A 23214-nucleotide genomic window follows, 5' to 3' on the forward strand; every position below is an offset into this window, starting at 1 on the left:
TCCCCTATTAGACTATAAGCTCCTAAAGGGCAGGAACTGTCTTTCTTAACTGCATCTCCAGTGCTTGCACAGTGCCTGGCACACAGTAGGTGCTTAATGTTTGTTTGTCCTTCATACTTTTTTTCAGTCATGTCTGACTCTTCATGACACCATTTGGGGTTTTCCTGGCAAAGATATTGGAGTGGTTTGCTATTTCCTTCTCCAGTTCCTTTTATAGATGAGGAAACTGAGACAAAGAAGTTAAATAATTTGCCCAGGGTCATACAGCTTAGTAAGTGTCTGAGGCCAGAGTTGAATTGAGGTCTTTCTGACTCCAAATCAGGTACTCCATTCACTGTGCCACCTAGAGGCCTCTTAATAAATATTCTAATAAGATCAGTATCAAGTAAGCAGTCTTCTGTGTTGTTTTTCTCTTATCCTCATCCAACTTCCTCTCTCAAGTTTTAAGTTTGCTTCGCTTACAATTACTCCCTTACTTATCTTGCCCTTTCTATTAGAGTCTTTCCCCTCTATCCCTACCTTGTCCCTTATCTTCTTATATTTCCTTTCCATTTTGATATACTGCTACATTAAAATCTGTCTTTGAGGGGGTTGAGGGTAGGGATTAAATGTGTTCCATTTTCCCTTTTCAAGTGAGGAAGATGGAGGGCACAACCCTCCTTTCCCCCATGATTTTATATTCATCTTAGAAACCTCTATTATTAGTGATTTCTGTTCCTCTCCTTCCACAATATAGTCTCTTGCCCCTCCTATTTTTGTCCTCTCCTAAAATCATTAAAACACAACAAAAGCAATCCTCACACTGTCATTTTTAGCTTTCTCTGAGTCAAAGATATTAGAATATGGAAAAGACATTTGAATCCCCCTCCCCCTGCCATTAATGTGTAAACAAGCTATTCCCATTCCTTTTCAATTAAATAATTATGGGAGCCTTTCTGTGTTTCTCTTAGTGTCTTCATGTCTTTCAAAATATCTATTCAGTTCTGGCCTTTTAAACAAGAATGATTGGACAATCCTCTAATCCATGAAAGGTCCACTTCCATGCTCCCACATCTTCTCCATTTATTATATTTAATTTTGTCATATAGGTATTCTTGGTTATAAAGATTTATCTCTCCTTTTGAAATATTTATCTCAAGTTTGTCTACATTAACACATTAGCTCCTAAGTTTTATGTAAACCCTTGGTACTTGAATTTTTTCTTTCTTGCTGCTTGCAGTATTCTTTTTTAATATTAAAACTCTGGATCTACATATGAAGTTCCTAAAACAATTTTCATTATGCAAGTTCGTTCAGGATGTGTTCAATAGATTATATGTTCACTTTGCTCAAATGTTCTAATATGCCTGGATAGTTTTCTTTCATGATTTCTTGAAATATATCTACTTGTGTGACTGTGGGCAAGTCATTTATCCCTGATTGCCTCCAAAAAGAAAAGAAAAAAATATGATATCCAAGATCTTTTTTATTTTTGTCCATGGTTTTCAGATAGTCCCGTGATCCTCAAATTTTCTCTGTCTAGCTCATTTTAATTTTCGGGTCAATTCTTAGGGAAGGCTTTTCATTGTCTGTTTTAAGATGTCAATTTTCCTTGCCACTCTTGCCTCCTTAGCTTTTCCATTATGAACTTCTTGTTTCATCTGTTCCAGATACTCCTAAAAATCCCTATAGCTAGGGCATTTTTACCCCAGAGACTTTACTGCACTACTTTGTGGTCACAATCCTCCAGGTTTCTCTCAAATCAAAGTATTTCCTCAAGATACACAGTTTTCCTTGGTTTCCTCATTTCATTCACAGTATTTAGTTACAAATGGGAGAGAGAGGATGACACAAAGTTGAGCTTTGGTCAATCTCTGCAACTGAATGGCCTGGGCAGGGCCGGACTAGTCTGGAATAAAATGGCCTAGACTATATGTCTTCCTTCAAGTGACTGCTGGGTTTAGCGTAAGGTCTCTCTGGTGCTACATGACTAAAGACCTCCTGTGCAGTAGGTTCTGCTGGAGGTAATTTTCCCTTATATTTTGTCTAGGTCATGTCTCCTATCTAGCTGGACCCCCAATTTCCACCTAATCTATCCCAGATTAGGGATAGGTGCTGTTGTAGGACTCTGTAGGACTCTGGGAACCCATCTGTGAATTCCTGTATTGGAAAAGGGAATCTGCATATTACTAGAATTTCTTTGCAGAATGTGCACTCCTAAGCACTATTGGGAGGTGTCAAAAGGCAATCCCAACATCAGGAGATTTCAGTGAAAACCAGGCTTATTTACAAGAGAAATGAACATGTATGTGGAACCCAACGTGTTCACAGTCTTTACAGGAGTTTGCATATTTTTTTTGACAGCTATATAACAAAAGGAGAAGGAAAAAACAGAAAGGGGTATGGTATGGGAGGGGAAAGGTACAATAACCCCTCCCAAAAGGGAGTACCAAGGTGATGGCAAAGGGTGCATTCTTTTCCCTTGGGAAACTCTAGGGCAGGGTTGGGGAACCTGTGGCCCCAAGGCCACATGTGGCCCTCTAGGTTCTCAAGTGCAGCCAAACTTCATGAGTTTTGGATTCAGTCAAAGGGCCACACCTCCCCATTTGTACTTAAGCAAGCTACTCCTCCTTAATAATCAGTAATATAACCCGTATTCTGGTTTATTCTAAATAACTGTGCCTTCAGTTTTCTAATTTTCTTGTTTTTTATTAATCTGGCAAGGTTTAAAACTGAGGTTTTAATTAACCAATATGCTGATAATATAAATAAGATTTAAGTCTGTAATCTTAATCTTTTACTTCAATTCTTTCAGGGATTCATGATTCTTACATGCATCCATTCTAATAGATCAGATCACAGCCTAGGTATTATTTCTTATCCTGTGCAAGTCTTGTTCATCCTCTTCTAGAAAACTTACATAACATGTTTCTGCTATATATTTTTTAACATTTTCTCAGCCCCACTGTAGTATCTAAGCTGTCCCTCTGTTGTCCCTCGTTCCTGTTACATGAGTATTGGCCTATACTTTGAATTATTTTTCTGTCCTTACAGTGATTTATTAAATTCAAAGTCCAAACAAGTGTCAGTACTATTTCTAAGGCATAAAAGAGCAAATAAATTATAGACTCTTTCTTAGAATTTACCTTTTACATTTTGGAGAAAAAGACATGTTTTATGTCTCAAAATTGACAGAGCACAAATTCAGAATAAACTAAAAGAAGTGCAAATAAGGACAGCAATGACAAAGATTGTACACAACCACCCTTGCTGTTCTTTTTCTTGAGGAATGAAAACAGAGATAATAAATAGTATAATACCTCATAGCTAAAAGCAGTAGATGGGAAAATGAGACTTTAGTTTGGCATGATCGGGTAATTCTGATAACTCCAAGAGTCCTTATGTATGAAACTTGAAAGAAAAAAATTGACGCAACATGGAACCAATTTGGCAGTATTTCCAGGTACTATTACTGATAACAGCATAACTATTACATTTGATTCTATCACTAGATTACCCAATTTTTATCAAAAAAAAAAAAAGGAGGGCAGAATAGAAATGACACTTAAGATGAGGAAATCAAGAAAAGCTGTACTAATTAGGAATTCAGAGAAGAAATCTAAGGTTAAAACAATCTTAAAGTAACTCAGATATCAATTTTTCACAGGTAAGGAGAGAACCAAAGAAGGAACAAGAAAAATCAACAAGAGTATTAACATCTACAAGACTACTGAAAAATGTCAACTACCAATCCAATCACCTATAGTCTTCAAAAAATATGATGAGGTAGTCTATGTTCAATGGAAAGGCACATTTTCGGTTTCTCCTCTGTCATGATTTATTTCTAGCATGTTGGGTACAATAGCTGCAGATTAATCAAACCTGTCCCATCCCCTGTGTAGCGGTGGATTCTGTCCTGGGCCCTGCTTCCCTGTGATCACTCTCCCTATGATCTCAACAGCAATCATGGATTCTATTGCCTCTATGTAAGTAATTCCTAAACATATATAAAATCCTCATTCCTTACATGAACTAGAGAGACCCAAAAGTCCAACTACCTCTCAGACATCTCTATCTTGATGTCCCACAGGCAACTCAAACTTCACATGTCCGAACAGTTCAGTGTTGACCCCCCCCCCAAAAAAAACCTCACCCCTTTTCCTAATTTCCCTATTTCTGCCAATGTGTAACCATTCTTCCAATTACCCAGGTTCTTGACCTAGAAGTCATTCTCAACTCTTCCTTCTCATTCATCCCCCAGAGTCAAATAGTTGCTGAACTTTATTGTTTTCACCTATTCAACACTGCTCACATTGCCTCCCTATAATACACATAATAAAATAACAACTTTGACTTGTTGGGTTTTACAACAGCACCAAAACTCAGGTTTTAAGGTCTTTTGACAAATATTATTTCACTTGATCCCCACAGCAGCCCTCTGGGGTAGGTGCTATTATTATCCTCATTTTGAAGATGAGGAAGCTGAGGCAAAGAGAGAATAAATGAATTGCCCAAGGTCAAACATCTAGTAAGGGTCTGAGCCCAGGTCTCCATCCGATGAGCCACTAGCAATCACAGTGATACAAAAATAAAAGAATATCAAAGAAACATTTAAGAAATGAACAGAATAAAACACTGAAAATGGAACACATTTAAGCAGGTCAATGTTGCCTGACAATCTTAAATTTAATCTATATTTCTTTAAAATAAGTTTTACTACAGGTTTGTGGTTTCATATATAATTTTTTTATATATGGAAATGTTATTTGTTGGTGTTTGTTAAATTCATAAAAAAAAAAAAAAAAAAAAAAAGATTTTTTCCATGCCAAGAGACCGTAAAACCTGAGTTTTGGTGGTATTGTAAAACCCAACAAGATAATGGATAGGAAAATACTCTCTTTAAAGTAGACTGTTATTAAAATTACCCCCAAAAGCTCCCACACATGCTTCACAATTTCTGTCAGAGGTACCAAGGTTTTCTGTATTACCCAATGTTCAAAACATCAAATCACTAACCAAATCTTACAAATCTGATCTTCATAAATCCATTCCTTCCTTTCCACATGCCATACTAATTCAGGGCTTTATCAACTCAGGTCTAAACTATAAAAATCACCTTCCAATCTTCCCAATTCTATCTCTCCCCTATGCAGGCCATTCTAGAACATGACAGATTTAATTTCACCACTTAAAATGTCAGTCACTTCTCAAGGGGTTCTTACTGGAGAAAGACCTACCTCTTCTCTTGACCTGCACAATCAAGAACCAATCTACCTTCCAAATACACCTAGTTCCTTTTTGTGAACCTTACCCCATGGGGGGTAAGAGAAAGGAGCATAAACAAGGCTTTCCTGAATCCTGTCCAATTTTCAAAGCCAAAACCAACTTCAGTTTCTTAGGATCATGGAATCGTAGATAGCTCCGAGGATGCTTAGATCATCAAGTCTAACCTCTCACATATTAAGAAGGAAAAAACTGAAGTTAGGGACTTTAAATGATCCAGGTAGAAAGACACGTACAAAGGGGTGAAATGGAACCGGGACCTGAAGAGATATGAGAAGACACTTCACATTCCTTTGCTAAGTTTGGAAACCACAGGTGTGGAACATTTAATGTAAAAAAAATTTTCCCATGATTTTTTTCTCTTTTTCCTCTTCTCTAAAAAAACAAAGACCTATCCCACCCAAACCTTTGTTATGAAGGGATGGCTCTTGCAAGTGATATAAAAACAATAAAAGTGTAAAAGAAAGTCAATAAAAATCTATTTTTGAAGGATGGATCAAACAATGTCACTAATGTTGAAAGTAATGTTGAGGAGTCCCTTGAACTTATCTTTTTGAGTTGCCATATTTTCCAGAAAGACTGGACCCAGAATATGCAAGAGTTCCTGCACGTATCAAAGATATAGCTGCCCCCAGCCTGACATAATGTGGCCTGTTCATACTCCTCTGCTGGAAAACTTGGAGTACTTCTTTATCACCTCTAAGATAAAACAGACCTTCAGCCTGGCATTTAAAGCCCTACACAATCTAGTTTTAGCATATTTCCAGATTTATTACACATTATACCCCATTCATACATTCCCTATTCCAAAATAGTCTAACTTGAAGGTCTAAATCCACACAACTACTCCAATAAAAACCATTAGGGAAAAAATGGCTAAGCTAAATAACAATAATGAAATCCAAAATCTGCACTTAAGTGACTTCTTGCAACCCAGAGCTACAAATTTGTCAGTTAGGGCCGTTGGCAGAAAAGACAGGATCAGTTCAGGCATATAAGACAGCAGGCAAACAGCTAGACCACAGACTGAAAGGCCTTTACCTACAGACAACAAGAGCAGAAAACCCCCTTGAAAAAGCATTCTGTACCTCAAAGATGGGGGAAAGGGCAAAGCAAATACCCACAAGATGTACAGAACAGTATTTAGTGTCAAATTCAAAAAGAAACTGAGCCACAAAATCATAATAAGAAATCTTGGTAGGACTACTGATTTAGAAAAATCACATATTAACATTATTTATGTTTGATTGCATTTTATTTATGTGATCAATATTTCCCATCTACATTTTATTCTGATTGGGCAGTGATTGGTGGGAGTTTCACTGGCAGAGTGTCTGAAGTAAGCTACAACTAATTAGGACCACACCACACTCAAAAGCTCAACAAGGATCAAAGTTTGGCTGGAAGGAAGAATAAACCCAAGAACACGACAACTCTTAGAAGGAATTAAATCCAACCTGGAAGGATAAAGTATCTCTATAACAACTACAAAGACTCAAAAAAAAATTTACAAGGACTATGTGAACACCTGGAGAAAATTAGGCAAGAAAATTAACCAAAAGAACTTGAAATAGCTTATACCCAACTAAGAGACTCCATGAAAATTAGACTGTAATAGAAATTAAGGACTCCATGAGACATTAAGAAACATTTAGAACAAAATCAAAAGACTGAAAAATAAAAGAAAATGTAAGCTACTATGACCTGAAAAATGAGGACTAATTTAAAGCTCAAACTTCCTGAAAACTACGATTTAAAAAAAATCGAAAACCCTAAAATCACAAATGAAAACTGTCCACATATATTAGAATCAAAGGATAAAGTAAAAATAGAATAGAAAATTTCCACAAATGTCTTAGCCAAAAACAGATTTTCCCTGTCAATAGCATACCACAAGCAACCAGAAAGAGTTCCAGTACCAAGGATCCACAATCAGTGTCACAGAGACCTGGTAACTTATAATATACAGGAAAGTATATGGGGACAAGTATAATCCTACATGAAGGGGGGAAAAAAAAGCAAAACCTTTCTCACTAGGAGAAGAAACAAATGTCCCTTCAGAACCTTAGTGTTTTTAACAAGCATTCTGGGAATAAAATAAGACAAACAGAGGATCTGGGAGTGGACTAATTTTGTTATGAAGATTTTAGGAAGAGAAAAATAAGGTAAGATATTGCTCAGTGGATAAAGAGTTTGGGTCAGGAATCAAGTAGACCTGAGTTCAAATTCGGTCTCCAATACCTACCAGCTGTGTGATCCTGGGCAAGTCATTTAATCTGTTTGCTTTAATACAGCAAAGAAAGAAATGGCAAACCACTCCAGTATCTTTGCCAAGGAAATCCCATATAGAGTTACAAAGAATCATACTGAATGACTAAACAACATAAGGAATACACTTATAGAAGGAGGTAGAATTTACTATCCACAAATGGGGTACATAAGAGCATGGAATGGAGAAAGGGAGGAAGGAAGCTGATATCTGATAGACCTTACCGTACTCTGACTGAACCAAATAAAAGACTGAACATAAGCAAACACAGACAAACTCTAAAGAATTTAATATAGAAATGCATTATTACCAGTAGGGAAGGAGGTGAGGACAAAAGACTAAGGGAGTTTAGAGGAAAGATACTAAGTGAAAGGGAAGAGGCCAAAGCATAATGTCCTGATCCCCAAATGGAAATTAAAAGGAAAAAATATAAATCAATGTAGAGGTAAGAGAGAGGTGCCCATCAAATGGGGAATAGCTGAATAAACTGTGGCATACAGATGTAGTGGAAAATTCTCATATGAAATGATAAAATATGGTTTCAGAGAATCCTGGGTAGTGCAAACTGATACAGACTGAAGTGGGAAGAACCAGAACAATTTTACACTGACAATAACTCGGAAAAAAATATCAACTTAAGAAGTGTGATTAAAGCAACAACCAACTCTCCAGAGATCCTAAGATAAAATATGATCACTTTCTGAAGTCGATGGACTCAAGATAATGAGTGAGACATATATTTTTAAGACTTAAACTTTGACCACTAAGGGGATTTGTGTGGCCTGACTAGGTGAAAGGGGAAATTAAGGAAAAGAAAAAAGGACAGTCACTCAAACTTTTTATAGTAAGTTCATTAAGAAGTATAGGCAAGTAAAATGATTTTCAAAGTAACTTGCTGAATTTTTATATACTTCTAAAAAAAGTGGTATGAAATATCCAGTTTTACATACAATCCTCTTTTGTGTTCTATCTTGTATACGTACATGGTTATGTCTTTGGCATTAAGTTCAAGATGTAAAAATATTTTTTTTAAAGAAATTTACTGATTTGATTCCTGTAACAATTGTAACAATCTGCAGAACTAGTTTCTGACTGTTTTACAGAGACTGAAAAAGGTATAAAACACCCAAAACATAAAAATATCAGACTAACGATAGTTTTCTCAGGTCAACTGCTCATGCTGGCTATCAAGAATATCTTTGTGATCCTATAATTCTGATAATCAAAGTACATCAGGGCATTGATGACTTGGCATCAATCTTTATCAGCTCAAAGGATTTAAAGCTAGCAAGGGCATTAGAGAGCTATGCAACCCCTTCAAATTAAGGAGTAAGGGAAGATTTTTTTCATGGTCTAAGACAGCAGAGTAAAAATTCAAACTAAGATTCTTTGATGCAAAATTAAGCGTTCTTTCTTTACCCAATTCTATCTCCAAAGAGATGTTTGTAGTTTCAATTCCTTTGAGATTTACAATTAACTTAGAAGAAACTATAATTCAGAGAGGCTAAGTGATTTACCTATTCACCTATTAGGTATTTAAATCAGTATTCAACTCTACTTCAAATCCAAACTTGTTCCTGCTTTTAAAGCCACATACTTCATTAGATTTGCAGAAATTTAACATTTCAGCTATAAATAGTACTTAAGAATGTCAATTTCTTTAATTTGCACCTAAATCACAGTACTAAGGAGTAATTAGTCTTAAGTAAAACAAACTCAAAGGCTTTAAAAAATATTTAAAGCTCTTTTTGCATCAGCAAAGGACTACGAAGTGAGGGGTGCCTATCAATTAAAAGTAAAGGATGAACAAGTTAGGGTATATAAATGTATATCATTCTATTGGGCTGTAAGAAATTAAGGTATTTCAGAGAAACTGGGAAGACTTGTATGGGAGTAAACAGAATAAGTAATATTAACAAGGATACTGTAACAGCAAATAAATTGGAAGGACTTCGGAAAAAAATAATCAGAGTAATGACTAAACGTGACTCCAGAAGAAAAAAAAGTAACAAACTACTTAACTCCTAACGAGAGGTAAAAGACTCAGAGGAAACAACGAGACAACATTTCTGAACACGGCCACATTTGTTTTGGGTGACTATATATGTTTGCAACAAGGGCCTTGTTTTCTTCTTTTCCTTTCTTTCTTAACTAGATAGGAGACATAAATGGGTAGGAGGTAGGGGTGGTAGTGATGAGGTGAATTTTTGCTGATTGAAAGAAAAATGACCATTTCTCAAAAGAAGTGAACTATTGGCACCCATAAGAAAGAATACTCCAAGTTACTAATAAGAGAAATAAAAATCAAAGCAAACACTGAGGTTTCATCTCACAATCAACAAACTGGGAAAGATTACAAATAAAATGGGAAAAATAAATTCTGGAAAGGTTTTAGAAAGACAACCACATTAATGAACTCTGATGCAATTATAAACTGATTCAACCAATCTGGAAAGCAATTCAACATTATGCAAAGAGAATGACAAAAAAAGACTACCCATACTCTTGCTCCCGAAAATCCACTGCTACTGGTATAGACCCCAAAGAGGTCAATAACAAAAGAAATCCCTACACACATAAAAGTATTTAGATCAATACTTTCATGGCAGCAAAGAAGCAGAAATAATAGTAACAGCAACGACAGAACATTGAATATAGTTAATTATATTTTATAAGGGCTCAGAAGCCCATTTAACTCTTCAATTCCTACCAATTGTACTCTTTGGATTCTGCCATCAATATTCTAAGATCAGCTTGGATACTCACATCTTATCAGAACCCAGAGTTGCCTGTGGTCCTTTGACTGGAGAGCTTGAGGGCAGAGCACAAAACTCCTCCTCTTCCATTTAAAGAGGGCTCAGAAGCTAGACAATTCTTTTCTTCTTACCAGCTGCATTCTTTGGATTCTCTTTTGAGTCCACCATTATCATGCCTCTTCCCCAGCTCCTCTCCTGCCCTTTTCAGTTTTTCTTATTTGTAGTCCTAGGGTTTAACTCAACAACAAGGGCTTAGCTCAGTAGTTGGCACAATTTGTATTGTATTGTATCATACACAGTGTAGTATATGGGCAGTTAGGTGGCTCAGTTGATAAGTGTGTCAGACCTGGAGTCTGGAAGACTCATTCATCTCCCTCAGTTCAAATCTGGTATTGGTGGGGTGCTCGGGTGCATGTACTTGGGGCCCAATTCTAAAATCACATTTCTCTTTAAAAACCACATTTCTCCCTAGCCTCAAAATACTATCTCAGGCAGTTTCTGTCTCAAAGACACAGGCTGCTCTAGCAACAACTGTATCTCCCTTCCTGCTATAGTAGGCAGCTGCACCTATAGAACTCATTAGTTTGAAACAGCTGTGTACTGGGTCATAACGACATTTACTACTCATTGACCAATCATATGTATTCTAGATTTAGACATACCTATGCTCCCTTACTTTAATCTTGTCTAACAAGACGAGAGAAGTCTGCTTTTTTCTGGTCAGCCCTTACCATTGGTTGACTTAGTGACGTTTCAGGCCTAAAACCATCCCTCAAGGTAGCCCTGCCTTCGGCTATTTCCCAATGAATTTTGGGTATAATACCTGCAAGTAGATACCAAAAGTGCATGTTCCTTTAAGAACTGACCACTCCTTAACCACTCCCTAATCCCACCCCAAAACACCTAGTTAGCATATTTGGCACAAGTGATGTTACAGAATATCCTATATAAACTTTCCCTGTTGCCCTCTAAGGTTGCAGATTCCCTAAGAACTCTTGCCCACTGAAAAGCATAATAAATCTTTACCTTGACTTCAACAATGCTTGAGTTCTGGAATTTTTCTCTAGACAACCTGGCCCTGGTACCCTGGTCTTTGTGGGGGTCTCATATCCCCTTTCCAGCCCTCATCAGTATGACCCAGGAGAAGTCACTTAACCTTATTTGCCTCACTTTCCTCATCTGTAAAATGGGCAGGTGAGGGAAATGGCAAACTACTACAGTATCTTTTATCAAGAAAATCTCCAACAGGGTCACAAACAGCTGGACATGATTTTTAAAAAACCAACTTAATTAAACCTCATTAATCACAACTTTTAAAACAGGGTAGTCATCAAAGGGAATCAAGGCCCTGGAGCGCTAGAATACAGTAGGTACAGTATACTGCCTACAGAAATGCACTCAGATTATAAAATATTCCACAATACATTTCAAATGGATATACAATCTTAATATTACAAAGATCACACAACAAAAATTAGAAGAGAAGCAAATCAGACCCAACTGAAAAATGACTGAACAACTCATCTATGTAGATACCCATCAATTAGAAATGGCTAAACAAAGCATAAGCAAATATTATACAGTAAAAAACTTATGAATGATTAATACAAAGAAGCATGAAAAGACATATATAAACTGATGCAAAATTGAAGAAGGAAAAAATGCATGATTAAACCAATAAAATAATAAAAGCTGATAGTAGTAAATTATAATGACTAGTGCCAGAAGATAAGTCACTTCAACAAACCACACCACACCCTTCAGAGCAGAAGTGGGGAATCCTGAATATAATCAGACTTTTTCAATATGTGGCTAGTTCGTGTTCTCTCTCTCTCTCTCTCTCTCTCCCCCCACCCGACAAGGAGTGTCTCTCTGGGAAGGTAGGGGACATGAAAAAAATAGAAATTATTTTAAAATAATTACATCAGGATCACTGTTTACTCCAATCCAGATCAATCTGATATTTTTAGTGTACTACTTTGATGAAGTAGAAAAGAACTCAACCTAACTTTCAAGGCCCTCTTGCAACAGAACCCCAATCTAGCTTTCCAACAATACATACATGATGCTCAAACTAGGCTGGATTACTCACAATCCCCAAGCCTCCTAGATGACTAAGGGATGAGGTTTAGTTTTAAACTTACCTTTTTATCTCCCTCAGCATCTAACAAGTAGTTCTGTCCACAGTAGGAGCCTCAAGAGGTGTTAAAAAGGTATTCCTTTCACTCTTAATGTCCTCCCTAACTTTTTCTCAATCAAAAATTTACCCATCCTTCAAGAGATAGCTCAAGAGCCACAAACTAAGCTACCCTAATTCCTTCAATAACAATCCAACAGCACTTCAAACATATTAAGGTATTTATCACATAATGCCTTATGCTCAGTCATTCTAAGGACTTATTTTTTTAGGTTAACTAAACAGAAGAGATAGTAGGATATTCTACCTATACTGCCCCAAACTGCAGGCTGACCTCCAGTGTCATGTCTCCAACTGTCTTTATCTCAAACTGGATGTCCAGCAGACATCTTAAATTCAATATGTCCAAAACTGATCTCATTCCCCCCTAAATGTTTTATTCCTCCTCTCTTACCTTCCCTATTACTTTTAGAGGGCAACACCAAACTCCCAGTCCCTCAGGCTCACACTGCAGAGTATCAGCCTCAAATCTTCACCATCTCTCACCACCGCCCCTTACCTAAGTTGTGGTCAAATCCTGTTTCATCTTTGCAAAATGTCTCAAATAAGCCCCTTTTTTCCTGACAGTGCTATCACTCCAGTGTAGGTCCTCATCTCATGTCTTGATTATTTTAATAGCCAGCTGGTAGATAGGCCTGCTTCAAATCTCCTCCCTCTCCAATCCATCCTCTATTCAGCTACTAAAATGACTTTGCAAAAGCACAGGTCCAAACAGGTCACTGCCTCGACTCCCCCCCGCCCCCCCCCCAAAATAATCTCCAGTGTCTCCCTGTTGCCTTTAGGATCAAATACAAGACCCCATGCTTCCTTCAATAAAAGTTGAACCAATTTAAACGGTCATAATTTCATACATTTCCCATAAGGAAACAAACCTAGTCAAAAAAACTCTTTAGATAAACTAAGTCAGGTTACAGATTAAACCACATTGAGAGGACTCAAAAAGAAGTTAGTGGAGGAGTAGACTTTACATACAGTCAAGGGAGTCAGGGGCAACTGAGATTCTTCCTCTGGTTTCTTATCTAAGGAACATTTAATCCTTTAAGTATATTTTCATGTCCCACGGGAAAGGTTTGTCAGGAGGAATGGCCCTGGGTCCCAAAAAATCAAAAAAGAAAATTAAAAAATCAAAAAAAAATTAAAAATTCCCATAATAATTCAAGGCCTTTCATAACCTAGCCCTCTCTTACCTTTCCAGTCTTCTTAGACTTTATTGCCTTTTCAAGTACTCTTCAATAGCATCCTTGCTGGTCATTTTTTCTGGCTATCCCCCATTCCTAAAATGCTCTCAGTCTTCATCTTCACCTACTGTTTTTGCTGGCTTCCTTTAAGTCCTAACAAAAATCCCAATTTTTTATAGGAAGCCTCTCCCAACCCCTCAAAATTATAGAGTCTTCCCTCTGTCAATTATTTCCTATTTATTCTGCATATATCTTGTTTGTATATATTTGTTAAAAGGTTGTGAGCTCCTTTTGTATTCTATCAACACTCTTGGTTGTTCAATTGAAAATTTTCTCTCCAACTAAATGTGTTAGCTTCTTCAAAGTGGGGGCTTCTTTAGTCTTTCTTGTAGCAGTGCCTATTACAGTACTATGCATGCAACAGGTGTTCAATGAGTTTTTTTGCTGATTCCCCTAGTAGACTATAAACTATTGAATGGCACTGAGCTGATCTTAAATAACTGAAAATCCTAAACTGCCTTGCACATAGCAAATCTTCAATATTCACAGTTTAAGGTTCCAATCTCCTCAATGCATGTCAAAAGTTTATTTAGAATGGTCCTGACCACACCTCTCACCTGAGCTCTAGTCCTAAATCACCAGAAGCATGCGTAATGCATCTCAAACTCTAAAACACAACAGTGCCTCAAAACAGATCCCTCTTCTCAACTTCCCTATAACTATCCAGGGCACCACTATTCTCCCAAGCACATCTCATTCCTTCCACAGTTGTGAGAGCTTGTCATTTCTACTTTCATAGAATATCTTTAATAGGTGCCCTACTCTCAACTCATGCAGCCACCATCCTAGGTCAGGCCAATTTCCCAGCTGGACTAGAAAAAGCCTTCTGATGAGTCAGTCTCCCTTGTCTCAAATCTATTCCCAATACAATCCCTAACCTTCCCTCATTCAGCTGCCCAAAATGACTGTGGTAAAGCTTTGAGTATTTGTTGCTCCTATTACCCAAAGGATCATTTTCATAAATTCCTCTTCATAAACTGGCCCCTTCTTCTTTTCCAATCTTCTTATACTTTACTCTCCACTCCACTTTATGAATTCTATAATTCACCTACACTGATTTTTCCCAGACAGGCCATCTCCCTGCCTTTATACTGACTGTGCCTGAACTGGGAAACTAGATAGCACAGTGGACAGACTGACAGGCCTGGAATCAGGAAGACTCATATTCCTGAATTCAAATCTGGCCTTAGACATTTACTATCTGTGTGACCCTGGGCAAGTCACTTACCCCTGTCTGCCTCAGTTTCCTCATTTGTAAAATGAGCTGGAGAAGGAAATGGCAAACCACTAGAGTATTCTGCCAAGAGAAGTCCAAATGGGGTCAATTAAGAGTTGGACATGACTGAACAGCAGCAACATCAGAAGTGGAGAGGGCTGTTTCTAAAGATACAGAAATTCCAAGATGCCTGAAATGCTCTCACTCTTTGACTCCTCTGGTTTAGTTTTCTTAGCTTTCTTCAAAGTTCTAATCCTACTCTATACAGGAAGCATTTCCCAGTCAGCGTCCCCTACCCTCAGTTGCTCAGTCCCTAATATTACAGTCCATTTTCTATGTACCTAGTTATATACATATTGTCTTCCCCATTAGAATGTGAATTTCTTGAAGGCGGGGACTGTTTTTACTTAACTCTTGTGAAGTATCTGGCAAACTAAGCCCTTACTGAATGAATGTTCACTCATTTATTCTCATATTTACAATTGAGAATGGTCAACTTGTACATTTTTTACGCTCATTTAAAAAGCTTCAAAGTTGACAAAATTTTAAAAAATCACAATCTAAAAATAAAAAATTTCTAAATAGAGGAAAGTAGGGGCACAGTGTATAGATAGCACTTGACTTAAGTCAAAAAGAACCAGTTCAAAGCATGCCTCAGATACTTTTTAGGGCCATGATCCTGGGCAAGTCAGTTCACTTCTTTCTAAGTTTTCCTATCTGTTGAAATGAGGGCAATAATAGTACCTATTGCCTAGGGTTGTTGGGAGATAAAGTGTTTTCAAACCTTAAAACACAATGTAAATGCTACCTATCATTGTTGTATTCCTTATATCATATTAGCAAATTTTAAACAGTCCAAGTTTATGTTAAAGTTCACAGAATCACAGATTCAGACCTAGAAGGAACCTTAGGGCCAATTCATTTTACAGATAGGGAAACTGAGGACCAAAGAGGCACTTTGGAAGAGGCAGGATAGGAATTCTAATTAGGAGCTTGACTTCAAATCCAGCTAGCTCCTTGTGCAAAGCTTGCATGTTAGGACATGGAGTAGGGACTCAGGAACAAAGGGTTTGTGTTCCTTGCCCTTTTAGAATATCAGATTCAAAAGTTCAAAATGCTGTCATGCATTCTGACCTCGTTTCTTAGCAAATCCCAGAAATATTTTTTTCTTACAACTCAGAAAAGTTGTACATAGCTTTCTCTGTGCTACATTAAAAAAAATACTGCTTAAACATATAGTTGGAGGGCCAAAAACAATAAATTCTACTGCAGATTTTAAAATACAGACTAGCTAGAATTACTGAAAATGGAGTCTTCAAGTCAATAACCCAAATACTGAGTTACAAACACCTCTAAAATACAAAGTATATAATCCTATTTCCCCCTAATACGCCTAATAGAATCAATCAAGAATATGAGTATCTACTTTGCCCAAGATCTTTATTATGAGAAAATCTAGCCTAAGCCACTATACGGAAAAGCAAAAAAAAAAAAAAAAAACCTCATTTAAATAATCAGTTTATATACAAGAGGAATGGTACAAAGAGAACTTGCTCATACATGTTTATTCTATTACCACATAATGTTTGGGAAAAAATCTCCAATTCTTAGGCAAGAGTTCATTTATGGAATTTGTGCATCCCAACCCCTCTCATGCTAAAAATGATTGTCTTTTTTAGAATATTTGTTCCAGTTATCAGATTCCTGATCATTAACCATTTTTAAGTTGCTTAATTTACATTTAAAACAAACTTTCTAAATCTCAAAATTAATCAGTCTTCTCTATCTACTTATGAAAACCATGTGAAGGTTAGCTACAGGTGAAAACTTAGAAAAGAGGAAATAGGAGCAGCACCTACTGACAGCCAGCCACTTTTCAAAGTGAAATCAGGGCAAGCTCGACGGTCAAGCTGAACAGAACATTCCCATTCGCAGCATATGGAGAAGCAGCCTGACAATCAAAAGCTCCAACATTACTCCTCTGACACCCAGGCCTACCGACTTCGGAGGATATAACTGCACTTGTAATAGTCAGGAAGGGACATTACATAGATTACGAAATTGTAAGCTGCAACACTGCACAGGCACCCAAAACAAGTGGAAGGAAGGGGAGTCCTCACCCTTGAAAGGCTGATGTTTCTCCTGTTAACAGTTTGCATCTATCAGACAAGTTGTGAACATACCTAATGCCCAGTCCAACCTCCCCCCACCCCTCAGGAAAAAAAAAGCACTAGTGGGGGCAGGTGGAAAAGTGCGGAGAGGCTGAGTCATTCCTAGAAGTAACTTTATACCGACCCTCTGTCCAAGGGGACAAAGACACGGCTGTCTCTCCCAACAGCCCAACCAGGGCTACAATGCAGCCCGGACCCGAGCAACTTGGCATTTCCTACAGGAAGAAAACACCATCCCCTCCATTCCCCGCCCAGAGGGAAGAGGAGGGAGGTCCTTCTACCAGGGAGGGTCTCCCCTGCCATCGGTTCCTTTTCCCCACAACTTTGCCGGCCTCCTCCCTCGCTCCAGAGTTGGGGGATGGGGGGAACCCAAATGTCAGCTCTGTCCCGAAAGGTATCGGACAACCCCAGCTCCTCCCCAAATTCACGACTTAGCCGCTTTTGTCTCCAGGGCGGCCAGTGCTCGGCCCGGGGTGCCCGAGCCCAACAGCCAGAGGAGGATCCAGCCAGCATCCTTGCCCCTTGCCGCAGGGATCCTGGCCCCCCGGGGGGTGGAGGGCCCTCCCCGGGCGTGCTCCGCTTCGGGGACGAGCAGCTTCGGCGGCGGCGGCAGCAGCAGCTGCCCCGCTGAGGGGGGAAGGCAGAGGCGACCTCTTACCCGGCGGCAGCGCCTCCTCCTCCGCGGGCGGCCCCGGCGGCCCCCGGAACCATCTTCCGCCGCCGCCTAGACCTTCGGCGGCGGCTCCAAACCGCCCATTCGGCGCTGCTAACCGACACGAGCGGCGGCGGCTCCCCCGGCCGCGCCGGGGTCTGGGCAGGGAGGGGTTCAGGCCACGGAGAACAGCCCGCGGTACGCTGCCAGGTCCCCCGGCTCCTCGTCGGGGACAAGCGCGACGGAGAGACAGCGCAGTCGGAGCTCCCTCCGAGCCCCGCGGCTGAGGCGGCTTCTTTGGTCGGGGGCACAGCTGGGCCCTGTACGCCGCCGCCACCGGGGTTCGGTTTGTTATTGTCAAGTCTGTCTCTTCCGCCGCGGTGCAAGCTGGGAAAGGGCTGATCGGGCTAAGGGGGGAGGGGTGTTGTGAGTAACACCATAGAGACGGGCATCGGAAACCCAGAGAGGTTAGAAGTGTCACGGCGCATGGTCGGAAGTGAGCGGAGCTGACGAGAGGCCGATGACTCCGCCTCCCCACCTCCGCAGGACGTCGGGCCGCAGCTGGTTTCCCCTCACCCCCCATCTCGCGGGCACTGCCGTTGGAACCCGCGGCCGGGGCCTGAGCCACGCCTATGGCGGGGTCGTTCTTCTACCAGGTGCATTTGACCTTCACGGGGGGGACGGTCGTCTGGGCCTGTTCCCTCCGGCTTTGCGATCAGCCCTAGGTGAGGGAGAGATCCCAGCTCGTGGATCTCCGCCGCCCCGCCCTTCACTCCGCTGACTCGTGGGTGCGCGGCCTCCTTGCCAGCCGGCAGCCCGCTTCCTTGGTCTCCAGCACCTGGCTACTAAGACATTTAAAACTGGGAAACCTCTAATCCTAGACACCTTGGGGAGAGAAGGGCCCCGGGCCTGAGGAGCAGAGGGGAAGGGGAAAACCGCTACTTAGATGTGGCAAGACCTGCCTGAGACCCACCAAGTCCCCCAAGTTAGGGGACCAGTTCTTACCTAAAAAGTGTGTGTGTATGAATTATACATTGCCTTGCACACATATAAAGCTTGAAGAATTAATAATAATTGTTGAATAAGTGTAACTTTACCCATTTGGCGTTATAGGGATATTCTGTTTCACCCAAGGAAGTAAATTTATTTTTGGAGGTCGGATGTAGTCGAATTCATTTCTGATTTATTAAATGTTATTAAGTGCTAGGCCAAGCACTAAACGAAGACTTTGAAGTAGGGTACCTTCATCTAAGTATCACCTGTCTTAATGGTGATCTCTAGCTGGATATATTCACTTGGCTGCAAGAGGAGCAGTTGTAATAATTACCTTAAAAGTGTGTGTGTGTGTATGTGTATGTAAGAGAGAGAGAAGTTGTGAGAGACTTAATGCCCTGCACATATTAAATGCTTAATGAATGAATTAGTTGTTGAATGAACATAATTTTATCCATTTGGCATTATAAGGATATTTTATTTCACCAAACTAAAGGAAGTAATTTTATTGTTGGTAGTTGGACTTGGACAAATATTTCTTTCCAGCTCATTAAATATTACTAAAGTCCTGTGCTAAGCACTAAATGAAGGCTTTTTGAAAGAGGGTAATAACCTCGTGTAGGCATATCTTGTCTTAAAGATCATCTCCAAGTGGAGATGTTCACTTGGCTACAAGGAGAGCAGTGTTTGGAGACCCAAGTCATGTTTGGTGAGGTCATATATAAATATTGTTGAAGTGGAAAAAACAGCCAGATTTGGAGTCAGATGACCTAAGTTCAGGTTCAGGTTCTTTCTGTTTAGTACCAATATGTCTTTGGATAAATCCCTTTACTTGTCCAGCCTTCATTTTCTTCAGCTGTTAAGATGGAAGGGTTATACTATAGAATTAAGGTACCTTCCAGCTCTTAAGTTTGTGTTTCTGTGATCCAGCAGCCTTTATATTTAATTATAGGGCATATAGGTTTGATAAATGTGTAGAAAATAGTAATCAACTTCCAGAAAATTAGTAGTTAATAAACATCTTTTCTTAACCAATATTGGTAAGGGGAAAGGGACATATTTTAGGCTTACACAAGTTACCTCGTATCTTATTTCCACTGGTGTATTAGGATTGTCCAAGTTAAGAGTTCAAAATTTTGGGACTACCAGCTTTTAAAACAAGATTTTTTTCAGCTATAACTGTCTTGGCTTTGGATGTTTTTTGAACTATTTTAATCATGACTTTCTCAGGGCCAGTGCAACTACTTGAGGTGCTCTTAATTGATAAATTGATAGATAACCTGGTGTCCAACCCTCTTGTGTCTCAACATTTTGAAGCCTCACTAAAAATTACCTACAAAATGATTAAAGGCTATTGTATATAACCTTCATACTTGGTCTTCATTGTGTGTGAATTACAAAGAATGGGTTATTCCACGTCAGAATAGAAAACTGATAATTATGTCCTCTTGAGAAAGTATATAAGAACCTGTATAGGGATGTGCCTCATCAAAAGTTGAGGTTTTTCTCTTACCTTTAGTTACAGTGCTAATGCTAAAACAGACCTCAGGGTAAGATGGTGCAAATTATTCCAGTGTACTTATGCAGAGGGATAGGCAGGCTCAAAAGAGATAAGTGAGGAGTTGGAGAATTTATGCCAGTACCTTAAAAAGGCATTGGATGAAAGGTCAATAATGAGCAGTTTTTATGTTTAGTTTGATAGAAATAAGTGAGAGACTACCTGATCAAAAAAGGGGAAAACCCTGTGAATGAAGATTTTTGTCTATTTGCCATCTATAGTCAGCTTCCAGTCTCTCATAAATGAGATAATATTCAAACTGATTAAATCTGGTGAATCATTAAAGCTACAAAACAAATGATAATAGCTAGCATTTGCTAGCCATATACATAGACCCGTACACACACGCACACACACACACGTACACATAAAATACCTTTTGCCTTTCATATGTTGTCTAAGTTGATCCTCACAGCAGCCCTGTGAAGTAGATGCTATTATTCCCATTTTACAAGCAGGTTAAATGATTTGCTCAAAGTCACTCAGCTTAAATAGATGTGATTTGAGCTCAGGTTTTCCTAATTTGAGGTCCAGCACTCTATCCACCAAAGCTCCTCGATGTCATATACCTACAAAGATGTCAGGAAGAGCACAATTGAAAGTAGAAGAAAAACTTAAAAGGGAAGATTTCAGAAGGCTATAACCAGGAAATGAAGGTTGAGATGAAAAAGAAAGCTTTTGCTCAGAATCCAAAGAAAATAGATTTTTGTTAGAAATAGGTGACAGACCACTCAGACCAGGTCTTGTTTGGATAAAGATGAAAATGGTAAGCAGGTCACTAGTTCTTTGGAGTAAGATCTATTCAGTAAAACTGCTCCATCTAGTCCCATTTCTCCTCCCCTTCATGCCCCCAACCAAGTGAGAAGCAGGCAGTGTCCTTTAACAGATAGAATATTGGACTTGTAAAGAAGATTTGTATTCACATCTCATCTTTCATACTTGCTAGTTATATGTTCATGGTCAAGTCATCTTTCTGACCCTTCTAAGTTTCAGTTTGCACACCTATAAAATAGGTATTATAATACCTGCCTCCCAGAATTATTATGAGGTTCAAATAATGTGTGCAAGATAAAACCAAAAATGTTATATGTGGCAGTGTTTATTATGACATGTAGTTATCCATCCCATGCTAAGGAATAGTTTTTCCTGGATCTTACTTGTAATAGTATTTTATTTCCAAATAATAGTAAAACAATCAAACTTGAATGCTGAGAAATTATAATAAGCAAGTTTAGCCCCAAAGAAGAGATGATAATGCACCTTCTTTGCAAAGATGGGAGAGCCTGGATATGGAACATTATAATGTCAAACTTGATTGATGTCTTGCTTAGTTTTGCTGTTGTTTTTTTTGTTTTTTTTTTGTTTTTTACTTTTTGTTATAAAAGATGGCTCTTTTGGGGGGAAATGGGGAAAGATATGTTGGAACTTGGCACATTTTATATATTTTGTGAAATATAAGTATTGTACTTTGAAGGGCTATGATCCATCCAGAACCCTTCCACAGTGCCGAGTAACTGTGACAAAACATCTTTGACTTCATTATTCACATTTAGAATCAGGCTGAATGTCATATATGTGATCAGTTTTCTACCTCAGAATGAAAAGCCATTGAACATTTATTAATATTCTACCACTATGTGTCATTATACGGTTCAGTTCAGCAAATATTAAGCATCTTCTGTGTGAAGAGTACAGGTGTAGCTTTTAAAGAAAAGAGAAAGTTTAGCTATGATTTTAATACAGTGTCTAATAGACTATAACACAGTAGTGAAATCTAATGAAATTTAGTAATAATCAATTTTCATGTGAATCAAATCATCGTAGTACAGTTTTATGCCAGATTGTCCTTTCAAGCCCAAAACAAGGATACCAAGTTAGAAAACAATCCTTAATTGTCCGGCTGCTGGGTGTGAACTTTCCTTCAACATATGCATTCAGTCTTAGAATCTTTACTCCAAGTTTTTTTTTTTTAGTGGTCCATTTTAATCCTTAAACAATATAAGTCATAAATATGTATCTTCAAAGAATCAATAAAAATTCCTTACATTTTGCTAGGAAAATGTATGTTGTGACTTTATTGTAATGCTCACAGCTATTTTAAGCTATTAAATGTAGTCATATGTCATTTAAAGGTTGCTGTATGGTATTAATGAAATTACTAAGCTAATAGTTTCAGAACTTCCAACTGCCATACTTTGTTGCTACAATATATACCATGTATAACTATAATTAACAGTAACAACTTACAAATGGCCATTTTCAAAGCTCATTAAAAGTATTAAAGAATCTGATGAGCTGAGAAGCAACATTGTTTCCAGAGTCATACCATCAAAAAGAAGATTGTTTAGTTGACTATCTTCCAAAAGATTTAACTAGTAAACAGATACCAGATATATCCTTTTTTGGTGTTTTCACTTATTCATTGGAAGAAGTGATATGCTATTATGCTTTATTTTTTTTTTTTACGATATCTGTTAACTTCATACAGTATGTTCTTTATCACTAAACATTTTAATAATAGATATGTTCTCAGGAAGTAATTATGTAGCACAAAAAAAAAAAAATCCCTCTTCAACCTAATTAAAACATATAGTACTCCTAAGAATGAATAGATATGATCATACTCTGTATGGTAAAGAATATTTGGCTTCCCCTAAACAGGACTCGTTGAATTGTCCATGGTAAAACATGTATTTTGTGATAATAATGGCTAGGATTTATATAGAGTCTGCTATGTGCCAGGTACTGTGATAAGTGATATACAAATATCTCATTTGATCCTCACAACAACCGTAGGAGGTAGGTGCTATTATTATCTCCATTTTACAAGGTCACACAGTTAATTAGTATCTGAGGTCCCAGCATTTTCTACTGTGCCACAGAGGCAAAGACAATGCAATTA

At 38.5% G+C, this 23214-nt stretch overlaps 2 protein-coding genes and 1 long non-coding RNA gene across 4 annotated transcripts in view; 1 reads left to right on the forward strand and 2 right to left on the reverse strand.

The window, feature by feature from the left end:
• The window catches only part of RB1CC1 (RB1 inducible coiled-coil 1), an 83408-nt gene extending 73006 nt beyond the window's left edge, over window positions 1-10402 (reverse strand). For both annotated transcript variants that reach the window (XM_072604582.1, XM_072604583.1), the window contains exon 1: window positions 10298-10402. The gene's annotated coding sequence lies outside the window, so the exon portion shown is untranslated. The remainder of the gene's footprint in view (window positions 1-10297) is intronic.
• LOC140501230 (uncharacterized) lies at window positions 10358-18344 on the reverse strand. The gene is made up of 2 exons (XM_072604584.1): window positions 17768-18344; window positions 10358-10513 (listed from the first exon to the last, which is right to left on the reverse strand). The coding sequence occupies exons 1-2, from the start codon at window positions 18342-18344 to the stop codon at window positions 10458-10460; spliced, it is 633 nt and encodes a 210-aa protein (XP_072460685.1). The 3' UTR covers window positions 10358-10457.
• Window positions 18345-18346: 2 nt separating this feature from the next.
• The window catches only part of LOC140501231 (uncharacterized), a 50597-nt gene continuing 45729 nt past the window's right edge, over window positions 18347-23214 (forward strand). Inside the window, exon 1 of the long non-coding RNA XR_011966105.1 lies at window positions 18347-18486. This is a non-coding gene — a long non-coding RNA (uncharacterized lncRNA). The remainder of the gene's footprint in view (window positions 18487-23214) is intronic.

This window comes from Notamacropus eugenii, chromosome 4 (assembly GCF_028372415.1).
Source record: "Notamacropus eugenii isolate mMacEug1 chromosome 4, mMacEug1.pri_v2, whole genome shotgun sequence".
Taxonomy (NCBI): domain Eukaryota; kingdom Metazoa; phylum Chordata; class Mammalia; order Diprotodontia; family Macropodidae; genus Notamacropus; species Notamacropus eugenii.

Coding starts and splice junctions, on each gene's coding strand:
- LOC140501230 (XM_072604584.1), bottom strand. CDS start 18,344: ATGGGGGGTGAGGGGAAACCAGCTGCGGCCCGACGTCCTGCGGAGGTG. Junction 10,514..17,767: donor GGAGGAGGCGCTGCCGCCGG/GTAAGAGGTCGC, acceptor GTTAAACCCTAG/GACTACAAATAAGAAAAACT.